We start from the raw sequence: 20188 nt of genomic DNA on the forward strand, positions 1-20188 counted from the left end.
TCCTCTGGGTTATTAGTGATGGGCAATAAATGCTGGCCTAGCCAGAGATACTCACATTCTGATAATTTATAAATAAAGCAACCTGATATTTTTGTTGCTGTTGTGGATAGATTGGCATTTTCTAACTGGCCTGTATTCCACTGTGGCCGAGTTTAGTGAGTAAGTAATCTTAGGGAGCTGAATTGGAATAGTACATGCAATTTGCCAAGACTACACAAATGTAGTCTGACTAAAATTTGAATATCTTGCATTTTTTTGTGAGGCATCTTGCAAGGAATGATGGGAGGCCATGGCACTCATGCAGCAACAAGAGGTCACATGAACAAATTCAGTAAATGTTGATCCCACTAAGTGACACCTGTCAACAAAGTTAACAGTTCTCATTTAGTTTAAAAATCAACACCACAATTTTGGAGCAGTGGTCAAACAGGCCAACTAGTTCAACCAAACAGCCACATTGGAAAGTATGTGGGGGCTAGTACTCAGTCTTATTAGGGGCCCCGATACCATCAGTAATGGGCATAGCCTGCACGCAGACCAGGGCTTGACCACCGTCATTTCTCCATTTGGGCTAGACACAGTCATGGATATGTCCCACTACAGTACAGGGGGTGGAAGCAATCATTCCTGAGGCATTCACACAAGCATATTGTCAGTCAGGGAGCTACACACTGGTGGATTTAGTCAGTCATGTGTAGGGGCTGTTCACTGAAGTCAGGCCAGAGTCTTAGGGTGAATACCTTCCAAGGGGTCCATTTATTGATCATTGAGGAGGGTACAAGTGACAATTGTAGGACAAAAGGCATGTGTAAAGATGGGGACAATGGTGGTGATGGGGGAAAATTACAGCTTCACTGAGCATGCTAGACTATGGGAAGGGCTTACTGACAATGACCACCACTATTGTATTTACAAGGAGAGAACAGAGGTTGTGGTGTAAAGGGGTGGGGGTGGGGGTGTATAGTTAGAGACAATGTTCATTCAGCGTATAAACTATGTGGGTCGTGACATGAAGGGAGGGGAGATGGGTTGATATGGGCTGTTGTGGTAGTGTGAGGTGAATGATGATTCTGGTACAGGGAAACCTGGTGGCTGGGAAAGCCCAGTGCTGTCATTGTCCACCAGGAGCTGTGTTCCCTGCCATTACTTGGTATTCTCGAGGTATGAAATGTAGGAAAATGTGGTCCAACTTGTCCCTGCTGACCAGATATCCTAAAGAAATCTAGTCTCTTTTGCCAGCATTTAGCCCATATCCTGCTAACCCCTTCCTATTCATATACCTATCCAGATGCCTTTTAAATGTTGTAATTGCAGCTGCTTCTACCACCACTTCTGGCAGATAGTTCCATACACACACCACCCTTCGAAATCGATGTTTCGGGCAAAAGCCCTTCATCAGGAATAAAGCATTTTCCTGATTTATTCCTGATGAAGGGCTTTTGCCTGAACAAAAAGGCAAGCATATCAACTACCACCTTCACTATCCTATCTACCTGCGACTCCACTTTCAAGGAGCTATGAACCTGCACTCCAAGGTCTCTTAGTTCAGCAACACTCTTCAGGACCTTACCATTAAGTGTATAAGTCCCACCCTGATTTGCCTTTCCAAAATGCAGCTTATCAAAATTAAAGTCCATCTTCCACTCCTTAGCCCATTGGCCCATCTGATCAAGATGGAACGTACTCTGAGGTAACCTTCTTTGCTGTCCACTACACTTCCAATTTCAGTGTCTTCTGCAAACTTAGTAACCATATATCTGATATTCACATCTAAGTCATTTATGTAAATGACAAAAAGCAGTGGACCCAGCACTGACCTTTGTGGCACACCACTGGCCAAAGGTCTCTAGTCTGAAAAACAACCACCACCTTCTGTCTTCCAACTTTGAGTCAGTTCCATATCCAAATGGCTAGCTCTCCCTGTATTCCATGTCATCTAACCTTGCTAACCAGTCTCCCATGAGGAACCTTGTCGAATGCCTTACTGAAGTCCATTCAAATTAAGTCCACAACATTGCCCTCATCAATCCTCTTTGCTTCTTCAAAAAACTCAATCAAATTAGTGAGACATGATTTCCCACAAACAAAACCATGTTGACGATCTTTAATCAGTCCAAGCCTTTCCAAATACATTTAAATCCTGTCCCTCAGGATTTCTGTGGCCACCACTGATGTTAGGCTCACTGGTCGGTAGTTCCATGGCTTTTCCTTATCACTGATCTTACATCGAGGCACCATGTTAGCCAACTTCCAGTCTTCTGGCACCTCACCTGTGGCTATCCATGATACAAATATCTCAGCAAGGAGCCTAGCAATCACTTCCCTAGCTTCCCACAGAGTTCTAGGGTAAACCTGATCAGGTCCCAGGGATTTATCCACATTTATGCATTTTAAGAGATCCAGCAGCACCACCTCTGGTGATATGGACATTTGTCAAGATGTTGCTATTTACTTCACCATATTCTCTATCTTCCATATCCTTCTCCACTGTAAACACTGATATAAAATACCCTTTTAGAATCTCCCTCATCTCCTACATTTCCAAACTAACTGATCTTTAAGAGGCCCTATTGTCTGCTTAATTCCCTTTGATCTAAATATTTTTGTAGAATTCTGTTGGATTCTCTTTAGCCCTATTTGCTGAATCTACCACATGTCCCCTTTTTGCCCTTCTGATTTCCTTCTTAAGTATACTCCTACTACTTATATACTCTTGTAAAGATTCACTCAGTCTCTGCTCTCTGTACCTGACGTATGCCTCCTTCTTATTGTTGACCAAAGCCTCAATTTCTCTAGTCACCGAGCATTCCCTACACCTACTAGCCTTGCCCTTCACCCTAACAGAAAAATACTACCTCCGGACTCTCGTTATCTCATTTTAGAAGGCATTCCATTTTCCAGCCCTCCTTTTATCTGCAAACATCTTCGACCAACCACCTTTTGAAAGTTCTTGCCTAATACCATCAAAATTGACTGAACTTAAATTTAGAACTTTAACTTTTAGATCCAGTCTATCCTCTTCTATCACTATGGCAGTCTCAGTCTATGTTTGAAAAATAAAATCCCTTCCCATCACCACCCTATTATTTTTATAGATAACTGAGATCCTTCTAACAAATTTGTTTCTCAATTTCCTGCCAACAATTTGGTGGGGGTGGGGTGGGCAAGAGGTGATCATCCATTTCTTATTTCTCAATTCTACCCAAATTAACTTCCCTGGATGTATTCCCAAAAGTATCCTCCACAAGTATCGCCACAATGTTATCCCTAATCAAAAATGCCACTTTCCCTCCTCTCTCCCTCCCCTTTCTATCCTTCCGATAGCATCTAAACCCTGGAACATTAAGCTGCTAGTCCTGTCCATCTGAGCCATGTCTCTGTGATTGCTCTGATATCCCAGTCCCATGTTCCCAACCATGCCCTGAGTTTATCTACCTTACCTATGAGGCCCCTTGCATTGAAATAAATGTGGTTTTATTTATCAGTCTTACCTCTACCTTTGTTCTTGCCTGCCCTGACTGTTTGACTTGTCCCTTTTACCAACCATACCAGTCATGGACTGATCTCTTTCCTCACTATCTCCCTTTCCTCATTGCTTCTAACTGCTGCACCAACCAATCCATGTGATCCAGTAGGATTTGCAACCAAAAACACTTCCCGCAGACATCATCATCGGTAACATGGAAACTTTCCCTAATCTCCCCATCTGACAGGAAGAGCACATCAATCTACTAAAGGCCATCTGTGCCCCTTAACAGTCCACTGATCCAGAAAATAGCATAGTCTTACTGCTCTAAAATCACTGCTCCACGCTAACTTACTACCTATGCTTTTATATTTTTAATTCAGATCTTGATTAAAAACAAATAATCAAAAAAGAACCCACTCTATTCACTGTTGTAGATGTATTAAAAAAAATAGGGTTACACTTAAAAAATAGCCTCCTAGCTGGTCCCCTGCTGTGAGCTCCCCGCACAGGTTTCTCTCAGGTGAACTGTGAATTTTGCTGGATTAGAGTGGTGCTGCAAAAGCACAGCAGGTCAGGCAGCATCCGAGGAGCAGGAAAATCGATGTTTCGGGCACAAGTCCTTCATCAGGAATAGAGGCAGGGAGCCTGCAGGGTGGAGAGATAAATGAGAGGGAGTGGGGGTGGGGAGAAAGTAGCATAGAGTACAATAGGAGAATGGTGGTGGGGATGAAGATAATAGATCAGAGAGGAGGGTGGAGTGGATAGGTGGAAAGGAAGATAGGCAGGTAGAACAGGTCATGGGGACAGTGCTGAGCTGGAAGGTTGGAGCTGGGGTAAGGTAGGGAGAGGGGAAATGAGGAAACTAGTGAAGTCCACATTGATGCCCTGGTGTTGAAGTGTTCTGAGGCGGAAGATGAGACGTCCTTCCTCCAGGCATCGGGTGGTGAGGGACTGACGGTGGAGGAGGCCCAAGACCTGCATGTCCTTGGCAGAGTGGGAGGGGGAGTTGAAATGTTGGGTCACAGGGTGGTGGGATTGATTTGTGCGGGTGTCCCGGAGATGTTCCCTAACGCGCTCTGCGAGGAGGCGTCCAGTCTCCACAATGTAGAGGAGATCACATCGGGAGCAACGGATGCAATAAATGACATTGGTGAATGTGCAGGTAAAACTTTGAGGGATGTGGAAGGCTCCTTTAGGGCCTTGGATGGAGGTGAGGGAGGAGGCGTGGGCGCAGGTTTTTCAATTCCTGCAGTGGTAGGGGAAGGTGCCAGGACAGGAGGGTGGGTTGTAGGGGGGCATGGACCTGACCAGGTGGTCACAGAAAGAATGGTCTTTGCGGAAAGTGGAAAGGGGTGGGGAGGGAAATATATCCCTAGTGGTGGGGTCCGTTTTAGGTGGCGGAAATGTCGGCGGATGATTTGGTTTATGCGAAGGTTGGTGGGATAGAAGGTGAGCACCAGGGGGGGTTCTGTCCCTGTTACGGTTGGAGGGGTGGGGTTCGAGGGCGGAGGGTGTGGGATGTGGATGAGATGCATTAGAGGGCATCTTTAACCACGTGGGAAGGGAAATTGCGGTCTCTAAAAAAGGCCATCTGGTGTGTTCTGTGGTGGAACTGGTCCTCCTGGGATCAGATACGGCGGAGGCGAAGGAATTGGGAATACAGGATGGCATTTTTGCAAGAGGTAGGGTGGGAAGAGGTATAATCCAGATAGCTGTGGTAGTTGGTGGGTTTGTAAAAAGTGTCAGTGTCAAGTTGGTCATCATTAATGGAGATGGAGAGGTCCAGGAAGGGGAGGGTGGTGTCAGAGATGGTCCAGGTAAATTTAAGGTCAGGGTGGAATATGTTGGCGAAGTTGATGAACTGCTCAACCTCCTCACGGGAGCACTAAGTGGCACCAATGCAGTCATCGATGTAGCGGAGGAAGAGGTGGGGAGTGGTGCCGGTGTAACTACGGAAGATGGACTGTTCTACATTACCAACAAAGCGACAGGCATAGCTGGGGCCCATTCTGTTTGTTAATTTTTCTTAGATAATCTCTAATGTCCAAAAACACTTGAAACCAAACAGCAGAGGCAGTTACTGCTGGGTCAGACAGCTGTGCAGGTTTACTGCTCTGTTCAAATCACTTTCCATGTAGTCCTTGCCTTTGTTTCTCTTCCTCCTTTCTAAAGTGCTGTTGTTTTAATTTTTTTTTTCCCCAAAAGTCCCAAAATAATTCAAAATCTTATTTATTGCTCCTAGAATTTGAGGAAGTCAGCTCCAGCAATGAAAATACTTCAAAAAAGGAGGCACTCTTACAGCCACAATTTTTTCCTGTCCTCCATTTTGGATTCCACCTTCTTGAAATCCCCACACTGGGGAAAAGACACTTGACATTCACATTATCTATACCCCTTATTATTTTCTAAACCTCGCTCTCAACCTCCTATAATCCAGTGAAAAAAAGACCAAGGCTATCCAGCCTCTCCTTATAACTCAAAGCTTCTGTTCCTGGCAACATCCAATGGATTGGGAATTATTAATGGGACTTCTTCGGACTTACACTTAAACTGAACTGTTTGATAAGTTTTTATTTTAAGTGGGTTATTTGTCACATCAGTTTCCAAATAAATGAGCTTTATAGTTCATAAGTGACTTAAAGCTTCAAATAGAATTATTAGTGATGTTAACATGCACAAGTGCTGGACAGAATCAAGCCCTTCATTCTGTTATTTAGAATAGTGATCAGTTAATGTACTTTTGGTATAAAGCTTGATGTCTCTCTGAAAAGAGCTTATCTCACTCAGGTATTTAATTTTGTTCACACACAGCGGGAAATAGTTGGCGATGCCTCTGAAAGTGCTCTTTTGAAATTCTCTGAAACAGTATTTGGCAATGTGATGGAATTCAGAGAGGAGAATACTAAAATATTTGAAATACCATTCAACTCAACCAACAAATTTCAGGTAATGTACAAGCTTCACAGGGCCATATGATTTTGGCAGATGTGAAAGCCTCTGTTGGAGTAACGTATCAATTCAACCATGTCATGCTCCATTGATGGGAATAAGCTATGTGATCCGTCTCCAATCTGCTTTTCTTACCTCTATTAAGTTGTAAATTATGGAAGAAACAACCTGCATTTATGCACTGCCCCTTTCACTATCTGAGTGCCTGAAGCTTTCACCACCAATGAGAATCCTCAGGAACAATAGAGCTCACCCCACCTCTGCAGGCACAGTGCACCCAACATGTGTCTATGATACCAATACTGTCATGTTCAAAGTATTATCAACCCCGTTTGCCATTTTCAGTTGAATAGCTCAAAAGTCAAAAGAATATGTAATTCAGCATAAACAACTGGAAGTCCAGGGATAAAGATGAACCCATAACTTATATATCTAAATGAGCTGATCCTTGTTTAAGCAGAACAGTTTATGGAAAATTAGGGATTATTGTTCTTATCTGAATAATTCACTTTTACTCAAAATTCTGCCATCTTTTAATCTGATCCATAGAAAGACAGCTTTCTGGATCCAGGCCAGTCTGAATCACACATTTAGTACAGAGCTGATATAAGCTACAGGTATCCTGAAGAGGTAAAGCATTTGTAATCACCACTGTAGTTATCACAAAACACCAGACACTGGATTACTGAATGGCAGCCGGTTGTTATTTTAAACATGAAATGACTGGATGCTAAATTCCAGTAATGACAACAAATTTAATTTCCACTAATAAAGCTGGCAATTGAAGAGTAGAAATTTAGTTATGATCTGTCTCCAAGCACATAACCAAAGGTGACTCAGCCTAAATGGAGCTGCTGGTGTTATTTTAATATTTTTTGAGGAAATGTAACTGATGGCAATTTTGTTTTGCTACGTACTGCCATTGGGTAAGTCCTGACCGGGAGGTGAGAGATAGAAGAAAGAGTGGTAGCTTGTTGGCTGGTAACTTCACCTCCTGACTTAATATTAAGCTTGAAAAAAGTGCTTTTCAGTGGTTGCTGCTGTGACTGCTGAAGAATCCTGCATAGAGACCTCAGTGCAGTTTTAATTTAGGAATAGGATCTTAAAACAGGTGTTAGACCTCTCACTCATTACACTAGATTACATTACAGTGTGGAAACAGGCCCTTCGGCCCACCAAGTCCACACCGACCCGCCGAAGCGTAACCCACCCATTCCCCTACATTTACCCCTTTACCTAACACTACAGGCAATTTAGCATGGCCAATTCACCTGACCTGCACATCTTTGGACTGTGGGAGGAAACCGGAGCACCCGGAGGAAACCCACGCAGACACGGGGAGAATGTGCAAACTCCACACAGTCAGTCGCCTGAGTCGGGAATTGAACCCGGGTCTCTGGCGCTGTGAGGCAACAGTGCTAACCACTGTGCCACCGTGCCACCCACTAGTTGATTAGAGTCTGGTTTACATAGCCACCAATGATATTTTAAAAATCATCCATCTCAATTTGAGGTGGATATTGGGCATACATAATGAGGCAATATGAAACTGGGTTTCCTTGGCTGTAACTGTCTATGCAGCAAGAGTAGGAAGGTCCAATTTCTCCTTTTATTAAAATTTTTAACTAGAAGAGTTATTGGTCACAAAGTACTTCACTTGCATCTTTCCTTCTTTGATCAAAATAAAGTCAATATAATAGATGTTTAATATACTTTATATTTTAGCTGTCCATTCATAGGACCAACAATCCATATGACAAACGTCTCCTCTTAGTGATGAAGGGAGCACCAGAACGTATCTTGGAGTCTTGTTCCACTATAATGTTCCAGGGCAGAGAGGTTCCACTGGATGAAAGTGAGATAGAAGTCATTCAGATGGCTTATCATGAATATGGTGGGTTGGGTGAGAGAGTTCTAGGTAAGAGGACTGCACCATTTACTCATTATTAGAGTATTTACTACATACATTAATTCCAAGATGGCAGCAGAGTAGCAGTGCTACATTCGAGCTCCTGGTCCAGGGCTTGTCTGCCTTCCTCAGCTTTCTTTGTTTAATTTGTTTACTTTATACTTTTGCTCTTTTTCATTTTTCTTCTTTGTTTCTCTTTAAAAGCCTTTGGCAGCCTCTTTGCAGGACAAGAGCAGGCCTGGCCTTCCAGGCATGTGCAGTAGTGGTGGCAACAGGTGAGAGCAAACCCTTTTATTCAAGATAGTGACATCCGCCCGGTGGGCCCATCCACTCCAGGCTGACTGCATTCTTTTTTTTTCCCCTCCCTCTCTCCTTTTTTTGTCTTTTGTTTCTTTTACAAATTCTTCTTTTCTTCTTCTCCTCTTCTTCCTGATGTCACAGTGAGGCTGGAGCAGCATTGGTGGCGAATGACTTCTGGAACTGGCAGTGACGTATTGGCTGCAGCAATGGCGGAGTGGGGACACCTGGCTGCAGTAGGCCCAGAGTGGGAACCTTGTTGGAGCCATGTTTGGATCCTGCCAATGAAGCTGAACTTTACATTTAATTCTTTTTTACCCTCAAAATGGTGCTGGCTTGTAGCAACAGAACACTCTTCACTGTATCTCTCTAGATATATGTGACAATAAAATAATCATTCATTAACTTGAGAAGATTATTTTACTGAGGTTCATCTTCAACTGGAGATGGTAATACTTAAGTCAATTAATTGGTCCAACAAGAGTGCGATTTAAACAGTTTGCTCATCTAGGGCCTAGCCCAAGAGTATTTTTGTGATTTTAGATTTTGTTCCTACTTTGATGCTTCCTCTGTTCCAATATCCAGAAATGATCCTTTTTTTAAAATATATTACTGAAATCAATGCCAGAGAGAAAGTGATGACTGCAGATGCTGAAGATTAGAGTTGAAAAGTATGGAGCTGGAAAAGCACAGCAGGTCAGGCAGCATCGGAGGAGCAGGAGAGTCGGCATTTTGGGCATAAGCGCTTCATCAGGAACATGGAGATGAAAGACATGCTCAAAACATTGATTCTCCTGCTCCTCAGATGCTGCCTGACTTGCGATGATTTTCCAGCTCCACACTTTTTGACACTGAAATCAATGTCAGTTGAGTTGAAGAAAGACTATCAGAATTCATATGACTTGTGTATGAAAAATTAGCTCTGAAATAGGTGTAGTTTGATTATTTTCCATTGGCTTTATAAATAGTCATCTTCATTGACACACTGCATTCTACTTATTTTTTCCTATGGCAGTATTAAATTTATTGATAGGGCTTTATACAGATTCAAAAGGAAATGATAACTTTTCACCTAATTTTTGTTGGATATCTCTTTAGCAGAAGATTTGTTTGAGACTAAATTGCTGACTGGTGCTATTTTCAACATAAATGTTAATTGACATTTCTCCTGAGATAAGTTTAACATGATCGTAGCATGGTTCAGCACAGAGGACAGCCATTTAACCCATTGCATTTGTACTGATTCTCTGCACGATTCTTGATATTTTGTACTTAATCTCTGTAAATTTCTTTTTAAATACTTTAAAAGTTTCTTCCTCAAATCAAACAGCTACTTCATCCGTGTTCCCTTGTTTTGGATATCCTCTGCATCTCCAAGTGCTGGAAAATGGGATTAGAATAGTTAGATGGTGGTTTTTAACCAGTACAGATACAATGTGCTGAAGGGTCTTTTTCTGTGCTGAACATCTCTATGCCCAATCTACATTTTGCTGGAAATTAATTGCAATTATATATTGTGAGTTTTGACTGACTTCTTTTAAAATTCAATTAGGATTTTGTCATCAATATTTGCCAAAAGACAAATATCCAGATTTATACATATTTGATGCAGACAGCCGAAATTTTCCAATTTCCAATCTATGCTTTGTTGGTCTTCTGTCCTTGATTGATCCACCTCGCTCGAGTGTGCCAGATGCAGTTCTAAAATGCAGAAGTGCAGGAATTAAAGTATGTGTCTTCCATTGCATGTAATTAGCTTTTAATATTTTTGGTGAATTCTGATATGTTTTTGCCTTGAAGTTCTTTACTATTATGCCATGAGAATGATACATAATTATACAACTTCAATACCCCAAACCTACTTTTCATGACCAATCATTTGTTAATGCCACAATCAAAAGACAAAATAGTCAGCTCAAATCTTAAAATGTTCCCACTGAATGGTAACATAAGACATTCTATTGGTTATTATTCTGGTTTGACACTGTGTGTTCTGCACAATCCCATTACACAGTCAACTGGTGGCATAACCTGATTGGTTCCTTGCAAACCCAGAAATCTAATATTTTTTGAAAAGAGAATTTCTGAAAGGAGGAGAGAAATTGAGTGGAAAGAAGAGACAAAGCAGGTAATCGAGAGAGAGAGAGAGAGAGAGAGAGAGAGAGTGGGAAAGGAAAGAGAAAGAGGGACACAGTAGGAAAGGAGAAAGAAGACCGAATGGGATGATTGATGACAATGCACGCTAACATCTTCACATCTTAACTTATTGCCATTCTACACATATTAAGTTACAAAAGGACAATGCATAGAAAGGTATAAAATCTGAGATTTAATGATTTAATGTTTTTGACCTGAATGAGAATTTTGCAGAACCAACAAAATTAAATAAAACCTCAAAACTAATGAGATGTATTTAAAAATCTTGAATTTTTGATTTTTTAGAAAGACCTGTTATTGTTGATCAATTCCTATGTTTCTTCCCCCACAGGTCATTATGGTCTCTGGTGATCATCCAATCACGGCAACCGCTATAGCAAGGAGTACAGGCATTATCTCAGCAGGTAGTGAGACAGTGGAAGACATTGCAAAGCGTCTTAATATCTCAGTCAACCAAGTGAATAAAAGGTAGATTGAGGTAATCTGTGTTACACAAAATAATCTTCCTTAATACTTTTACTGAGATTTAACTAGTGCGAAAAGTGTGCTGGCTAATCAACAAGAATTTGTTATAAGATATTCATTGCATTCTCCAGTTCTCCTCGTGTTGCAAGTATTCCTTAGTTTGGCTCTGGTGCAAGGGTCGTCAATCAAAAATGTTCTTTTTTTTCTCTTTGTTTGGATGTTGGCACTTTTTGGTGTCTGCAGTATTTTAGTTTTAGCCCTTTACAAATGGAATGTCCCTGATTCCAGAAGCGATGGGCAAGATGACAGGGCGAATATTGGGATCAGTTGGCACCTGACAGATACCTGCCCCCTTCCTGCCACTAAGTGCTGATTGGAGATCCCCTGGGTGACATCTTCATAGCTCCAAGAAGTATGGCTCAAGTGGTCAATTAACAACCACTTAATGGTCTCAACCTGCCTTTGTATAGACAGATCAGGGCTGTTTTCCCCCTCGGGAAATCAGGGTGGTCTGCCCTGGGTTTTGGGAATGTCAATTAATCTCAATCTGGGGCAATTAGGGGCAGACGATACCTCCTGAAAACCACCCACGCCCTTGCCTCTGAACCCTCAGATGCCCCACTCTCTCCTTGTGATACACACCCCCTTCAAAAAAACATTCCTGCCTCATTTGTCCAGATCTTAATGCATGCCGAGCTTAGGCCTCTATGCCCCCTCTGTGTGTCTTGATTGGTGGCAGCTTCAGGAGGGATGGGCCTTCACTGACAGGGCATGTGACAGGCCAAGCAGCCTACCACAAAAGTACCTGATTGGTACTTGACCTAATGGGTTTTCTCACTGATGGGAGAATCGCTGTTCAAGTCTCCACACTTGTATTGGGATTTAATGATTTTTGCAACAGTTTCAAATTTTACATATGAGGAATACAGGATGGAATTCCATGATCTTACACTCCTAAATTGGAGTAAGAAAAGTGGGGACAGGCACTGCATTAGATTTGAAGACAGGTTCACAGCATTGCAAATTGAATGCCTCTAATCAATGCTCCCTATCAATTCAGCTCCTTGCCAGGTGAGTAGAATTCAAAATGTGTGGTGCTGGAAAAGCACAGTTGGTCAGGCAGCATCCAAGGAACAGGAGAGTCGCTGTTTTGAGCAATACCACTTCTTCAGAAATGTGCTGATTCCTGATGAAGGGCTTATGCTCAAAATGTTGACTCCTAATCCTCAGATGCTGCATGACTGGCTGTGCTTTTCCAGAACCACACGTTTTGACTCTGATCTCCAGCATTTGCAGTGCTCACTCTCTTCCTAGGGTGTAGAATTATAGATTTATACCTAGATTTTCAGGTGATGCTCTGAACTAAGAGACAATTCCACAGGTAGGTAAATATCTCAAGAGGAGTTCATAATCTGTCAGACATGTAAAACTGATTACTTCCACATAGTATCCCTTGATATAATAGGGAATTTCTGCCTAATAGGATAAACTTTTCTCATTAAGCCCACTGCACAGATTTGAAGTGTACTGGTAACAGGGGCAACAGAGAGGTTTTAATATAGAAATTGAACATTTGACATCTCTTACGCTAACTATATATCCTGTGATGTGAGAATGTCAAATCATTGGATCAGTAAAGAAAACTGGTGTAATTGTTCTTTTTGTTTTGAATACTGAAGTGATGCCAAAGCTGCTGTCATAAATGGTTCAAATTTCCAAGACATGGACCCTGAGTTCCTGGATGACATTTTGAGAAACTACACTGAAATCGTATTTGCCAGGACATCACCTCAGCAGAAATTATATATCGTAGAAGCCTGCCAAAGACAGGTAACCATTCACGTGTAACTCCAATAGGTTACCATTCACATGTAAATCCGGCAGGTTACCATTCATGTATAAATCCGACAGATTGCCATTTATGTACAAATCTGGCAGATAACCATTACGTGTAAATCCAATAGGTTTGCTTGGACAAGTAGGCAAATTCTCATCACTAAGTTGGAAGGTCATGGATTGAAGCCCACTATCAGGCATGGAGCGCATAATCTAAGCTAATGCTCTTGTATACACTAAGGAAGTGTAATGTTGTTGAGGTAACCACGTTCTCAGATAAGACATTAATCTGTCCACTTTTTCCTGTCCACTTTTTCCTGGGCACAGGTCTACTCGTGTCTTTTCTTGGGATGGTAACTAACCATTGATGGTGTTCTGACCCACAATTTAAACACCAAGGAGGCATCATTTTGACGTCTCCAGGCCTACAACATTCTCACAGACAAAATGAACAATTTACCGCTCAATTGTCACAATGCTGAGGGCTTCAGAGGCTGAATGTGATCTAGAGATAACAGCTTAGATGCCCCAGTCTAATTGAAATCGTGACTTTCCAGTTAAGGAAGTCACCAGGTTGAAGTAAATTTGTGACATTCTCAGTTTAGCAACTAAACCTAGTATAACAACATAGAGTTAAGTAAGCATCACTATAAGTGTTGAAATCATGAAACATCACAGGGAGTCATCCCACAGTTGAGCATCTTACTACTTGTCTGCAATAAGTAGCTTAGAACGAAAAAGCCATTTGAGAACGCTGGATACCATGGAGCTGTGTAACATTTGCAGTACGTTATCGATCCTGTGTGAATTGAATGGAACAGATTGTGGAGAACCAGCTCTTTAGTTCTTAGTCACGTCATTATTCCTACAAAGACATAATGAGTTAGTACAATGGTTTTCACGTCCTAATTCATTTGATTGCTTACTTTGTCATTTGACAAATATTGCTTATTGTGACTGATTACTGCTGTTACCATAATTTTGACATGTATTTGAGTAAGATCAGGGAACATGAAGATTTTTAGCTTGTTCAGCTACAAGGTTCCTCATTGGATTCTCCTTCCTTTTTGTTCTCATTGGATTCTCCTTCCTTTTTTCTATACCAGGGATCCATTGTGGCAGTTACTGGAGATGGTGTTAATGACTCACCTGCTTTGAAAAAAGCAGACATTGGAATAGCTATGGGGATCGTGGGTTCAGATGCAGCCAAAAATTCAGCAGATATGATTCTACTGGATGATAACTTTGCCTCGATAGTCACTGGAGTGGAAGAAGGTACAAGACATTACAATGTAGCATTATGTATGTTGTTATGGATGAGATAGAAAGCAAACCAAGGCTTGGGAACCCAACAGGTGACCTCTCTGCTGGCTCATTAGCAGGGGGATGGACGTTCTCCTAAGCAGGAACTCCATGGATCATGGTAATAGTTTCCCCTGTGGCAATATTCCATTGTACTCACCAACCACATATCTCTCCTTGTCAGGGCCTCAATAACTGGGCCCGGTGATGTACGATGCAACTCATTTTATTCCACAGGCAGCATTCATTGCTGCATGTCAGTGAGGTCCTGACTTAGAAAAGACCACTGCTTCTGGTGGCACTGTAGAGATGAATAGATGCCAACCAATCAAAGAGCTATTAGTGTTTGAAGGCAAGATGTTGACTATTAAAGGGACAGGTGCACTGATGGCAACTCATTAACTTTACATGTCCTTGGGGGGGGTGGTTCTTGTCCTCAGGCATCTGGCCCATTACCAAGTCCCCCACCATCTAGGCAAAACCTAGTGCACCATGTGCAAATCTGAATTCAATGTCTTTTCTTTATTGATTCCAATTCTAATGCATATGTAGAATGTTGTTATCAAGCAGTGACAGAATAAAGAGTAAGAAACACTGTGGACACATCCTTTTACAAAGGTTACAGCATATACAATCATCTTGCTCTTTTTCACTCAGTCGTAACTTTATAAAGGCCTTGGTGAGCTGGTGAATGAGATTATTATCTCAAATCAGATGGAAGAGTAAGAATGCCAAACGAGCATTTGGGAGAGGAATGTCATGTTAAAGAATAATTGTCTTCAAACTTCAAATACTTCCAGGCCACTTATTCAAATCTAGTTAAGGTTCGTGGGAATTAAATTGGGAACTTGGGAAATGATCAATTGTGTATTGAAACATCCCTTTAGATTGGTGTTTTTAATGATGTAAATGAATAAAGATCATAGTACTCAAGCAATTTGCATCAGACTAGAAATTATTTTGCATTACTAACTCATTTTAACCTGTTCAAAAGGTCGTCTGATTTTTGACAATTTGAAGAAGGCCATTGCCTACACCTTGACCAAGAATATGGCTGAACTGTGTCCATTCATTGTGTACATCATTGTCAGTATACCACTTCCCATTGGAACTATTACTATTCTCCTCATTGACCTGGGTACAGATGTTGTAAGTAATTACTTACTCAGCCTTGAGAATGAATTGTACCAACTTCTTTTTTCCTCTGTCCTCCCTTTTTCTGAACTATTCTTGCTGATTAATGATTGCTTTATTCTTAATCAATTGAAAGATAATGGGCAATTTAAGTTAAATTTCAAACTACATTTTCTCTTTCAAACCACATTATTCACACTCACATAATTAATTTATTCATTAATTTTAACATGAATCTCAGTCTAGCAAGATAGTTAGGTTACTGTAAAATCATAGATGGACTTTTACTATTTGAGCAATAGGTAGCCTACTAAGGTTAAGGAGGGAGTTCTTGTATTTCTGTAATGAGACCCATCACAGCAGCTGAACTATAAAATGTAATCTTGGACTTTAAAAGGGAAGAAATACTCCTCCACCAAGCGTGAAGAGGGCTATCGGCATGAGTAGAGATTGAAGCCCGCTAAATTAGGAGCATGGGAATCCGATTGAATGGCAAAGTGGATTTTGCATTTCTCTTCCATTCTGTTTGTGGACAAGGGAGTCCCTGCAACTGGTACCTCAGAGCAACCACAACCTGACACCAGTTCCTTCCAAGAAACAATTGTAATAGGGTAAGAGGAAAGTTGGGTTTGACCCTTGCTCCCATTAGCATTTACAATGAATTGATGGAGAAAGGAAGAGCAGCAGTGATTCTGGATAAGAGTGAGGGAATTAGGTCTGGGATAGAGTTATTTGTCATGCTACTTTCCTCATGTTTAGGCTGCAGGCAGCATGGTGGCTCAGTGGTTAGCACTGATGCCTCACAGCACCAGCATCCCAGGTTCAATTCCAGCCTTGGGTGACTGTCTGTGTGGAGTTTGCACATTCTCCCCATGTCTGTGTGGGTTTGCTCCGGTTTCCTCCCACAGTCCAAAGATGTGCAGGTCAGGTGAATTGGCCATGCTAAATTGCCCATGGTGTTAGATGCATCATTCAGAGGGAAATGGATCTGGGTGGGTTACTCTTCAGAGGGCCGGTGTGGACGTGTTGGGCCGAAGGGCCTGTTTCCACACTGTAGGAATCTAATCTAATCTAATCGGTAGTGAAAATTGAAAAAGACTGTACAAACATGCCACTATGGCCCCACAAAGGGGTGAGTGAAATTTAGAACCAAAACTGTAATGATGGCAGTGCCAAATTTTAGAATCAGGGATACCACTCCCATTTAGACAGAAAGCTGAAGATGATGATGTCGCTAAGGTTTCCAGTTCAAAGGCTAGTCTGGTGCACAATGCCATGATCTCCACGATAGGCAGCACAAGGGCTGGAAACAGGTCCCAAATCTATTCCAGTTGCAATGGCAATTGAACCCTGGGTTGCTGGCACCAATCTGATCAACACTGGCCATCCAGCCAACTGACCTCTCCCGTAGAATTTAGGTTGTGTGGCAACATGCACTTTTACATGAATGTAACCTCAAGCTATAAATAGCGATGGTCAATAGTGATAGAGGCTTCAAATTCTTTCAATGACACAGCCAACCAGGAGTCTCTCTCACTCTTGCCTCTTTATCGATTCTGTGTCTTTACAAGTTGATACTCAGCCTATTTGGTCACCTTCCTTGACCAGCAGTTCCTCAAATGGGGCTTGAATCTGGAACTCCTGGCTCAGAGAGGGTAACATTTTACTGTGTCACAAGATCTCTCTTAGCAACATAAAAAAGCCTTTGATTTATTTTATTATGCATTTGAACCCTGTGTTATCTGAACGCTGAGCTATTTGATTCACAATTGTTGGTAAGACTTCACATTAACTCATTGCTTCATCAACAGATCCCGTCTATTTCATTAGCATATGAGAAAGCTGAAAGAGATATAATGCATGTCCAACCCCGGAACCCCAGCAAAGATCGATTGGTGAACTTGCAGCTTGCAGCGTATTCATATCTGCAAATTGGTGAGTTGGGAGCCTTCACACTTGTAATTCCTTATAACTTACTATTTGCCATTCGCTGCTGGAATTTTAATGCTCTCTTCACTACTGAGATGGTCAGTCCAAGTTATACAATGAGGCTATAGGTGCAGTTTTAATGATGGTCAGAATATTTTCTTTAATTTTGATATTCCAGGTTCAATGCATTTTTTCAAAGTAATGACTTTGAGCAATATCTTAAAAGTTCCATTCAAAAAAAGAATGTTTTTTTATGTGGGAAACCAACTGCATTAAACATTTTTCATTTGTAAATCTCTCTGCCGAAGCCTCCTTTCAGACATGGAAAACATTCAGAGTGGTGACGCTAAACACTGGAGTTTTGTGCCCTAGGGTGGAGCTTGGCAGGTTTGACCTTCAGAGCTGTTGAATGGATCTTAAGTAGGTGTACAGGAAGATAGTGAGCAGAAGCAGTCGATTGAGAGTTGCCAAAATGGCATCAGGCATTCCCAGCTCCTGTATTTGGCGTGGGATAGTACTGTGTAATAATCTATGTGCTCCAGCGAGGAGAAAAAAATGTATCAAAAATTTAAGTGATGAGACCTGACAAGAGACAGCACATTTCCTCTAAAAGTAAGATAGTTCACACAAATTTAACTTGCATTCCTGTGGGTTTAGTCAATTGAGTGATGATTGCATTCAAGTCTTTACAATTTCATAGTTTTTCTCTATTAAAAACCACCTCCTTTTCTGGGGAATTCCAGAACAAAGGGATACTATTGGACCTGGATTGTTGAGGAGTATATTTTCACACATAGAATATTGGAACTCTGGAAGATTTAATTGGAATTCTAAAGTTTGAGATTGACAGACTTATTGAGGAAGGGTCATCAGTCATTTGTTCAATACATACATGATCTAACTGGCTTATTCCTGTTATTTACAAAATATATAAACCATCATAATCAACAAGCAAACTGGTCAATAAAACAATATAGATTATTGGTAAATATTTTACTTTTTATTGCCTTTGAACACATCTGTGAATCTCAATATAACCACATAGTCCCTTCACTGAGTTTCCCCAGCAATTTCAGTACTTAAGTATGATAGAGTGTGCATCTGTCTAAATTTGTAAAATTTCACCTGGCAAATGAAGCAGCTACTGAGAGAGTAAAGAGCAATGAAATAGTGTTTTTGAAGAAAATTGCATTTTTGATCCTGTTTCTGGATCAATTTAAAACCAGAAAACACTTTTTGAAAAAACATTAAAGGAAGCAAAGTTTTAAATCTATTTTGAATGAAGACTTTTGCCATAATTATCTGTTTTTGTATGTGATTGTCAGTTACTTTATAGTTTTCTGTGTGAACCAAACTGAAATACTGATTTTGCCTGTATATACAGGAGTGATGCAGTCCGTTGGAGGGTTTCTTTGTTATTTTACTGTCTTGGCAGACCAAGGCTGGCTTCCTTCAAGGATTATTGGTATACGCCTAGCATGGGAAGACTCCACTAATAATGATGTTGAAGACAGCTATGGACAAGAATGGGTATGAATTATTCCCAATGAGACATCATTGAGCTTTAGACCTTTATAGTTATATAATATGTTGTCATGTCCTCAGGACATCCCAGTTCATTTTGCAACTAAAGTTGTTGAATTGTAGTCACTTTTATGAAGTGAAACATAATCTCATTTACATATACTTAGGCATTTATATTAACTCAATGCCATTTTAATGATTGGTTTCTGGTGCATGGCTAACACTCAGCCCTAATCTCTTGACAGCTTATGTAGTGACCAAATTCTCCAAAATCCGGACTTGAATGAGATTAAATTTTCCTCCAGTAAAACGCAAAAAAAAAATTGTCTTTGGTCTCTGTCACAAATGTGATCAAGTTTTTGGCCCTTGTCTTAAGCTGGACCAGTTTGTATGCAACATTGGCATCATTTTTAACTTTAGTTCAATACCTGACCCCATATATTTTTGTGAAGGCTCTCTATTTTCACTTAAAATCTCTATAGTGTGGAAACAGGCCATTTGGCCCAACAACTCCACACCGATCCTCTGAAGAGTAACCTACCCAGACCCATTCCCCCACCCTATTACTCTACATTTCTCCTGACTAATACATCTACCTTAGGCACCCCTGAACAATACTGGCAACTTAGCATGGCCAATTCACCTAACCTGCACATCTTTGGACTGTGGGATCAAACTGGAGCACCCAGAGGAAATCCACACAGACATGGAGAATTTGTGAAGTTTGCACAGATGGCTTCCTGAGGCTGGAATTGAGCCCAGATTGCTGGTGCTGTGATGCAGCGTGCTAACCCCTGAGACACTGTGCCGCCGAATTTCTTTTCTCTGTAATGCAATTGGATTTTCAACTTCTATAACCTTGCTCAACTCTACTCCTCCCTCAGCCCATCTGTCCCTGAAACCTTCATCTGTACCTCTGTCCCTTTTTGAGTCATGACTATTTGCTATGTTCCACTGGCTGACTTGCCATGCATCGTGCTACATACCTTTCTGGTCACCCCTAACTTTGCTGCGCATGTCGTCTCCCATTACAAGTTTTCACTTGTCTAAAATCTTTATTCATGGTAACCTTCATTGGCTTCCTGGGTTGAACGTTATGCGTGGAACAGCTTCCCATAAAGTAGAGGTTGGGTAGCTGCCTGTATCTGAGATGACCTGAGGGGTGCCTTCTGAAAGTGTCCACTGCTTCTGTGTGGCCCATTTGGTTTTCCCTGCTT

At 41.3% G+C, this 20188-nt stretch overlaps 1 protein-coding gene across 8 annotated transcripts in view; it reads left to right on the forward strand.

The window, feature by feature from the left end:
* Positions 1 to 20188, forward strand: part of LOC122540695 (potassium-transporting ATPase alpha chain 2-like) — a 118556-nt gene that overhangs the window by 35153 nt on the left and 63215 nt on the right. For 6 of the 8 annotated variants that reach the window (XR_006309383.1, XM_043676799.1, XM_043676803.1 and 3 more), the window contains 9 exons: positions 6281 to 6415; positions 8144 to 8336; positions 10177 to 10352; positions 11113 to 11249; positions 12926 to 13076; positions 14189 to 14357; positions 15379 to 15533; positions 17330 to 17453; positions 18832 to 18977. Coding sequence is in view for 7 of the 8 variants with exons in the window: in XM_043676799.1 (XP_043532734.1) it covers positions 6281 to 6415; positions 8144 to 8336; positions 10177 to 10352; positions 11113 to 11249; positions 12926 to 13076; positions 14189 to 14357; positions 15379 to 15533; positions 17330 to 17453; positions 18832 to 18977 (1386 nt within the window). In the remaining variant the exon portion in view is untranslated. The remainder of the gene's footprint in view (positions 1 to 6280; positions 6416 to 8143; positions 8337 to 10176; positions 10353 to 11112; positions 11250 to 12925; positions 13077 to 14188; positions 14358 to 15378; positions 15534 to 17329; positions 17454 to 18831; positions 18978 to 20188) is intronic. The other 2 variants (XM_043676804.1, XM_043676805.1) reach the window with 2 other exon arrangements.

This window comes from Chiloscyllium plagiosum, chromosome 35 (genome assembly GCF_004010195.1).
Source record: "Chiloscyllium plagiosum isolate BGI_BamShark_2017 chromosome 35, ASM401019v2, whole genome shotgun sequence".
Classification (NCBI taxonomy): domain Eukaryota; kingdom Metazoa; phylum Chordata; class Chondrichthyes; order Orectolobiformes; family Hemiscylliidae; genus Chiloscyllium; species Chiloscyllium plagiosum.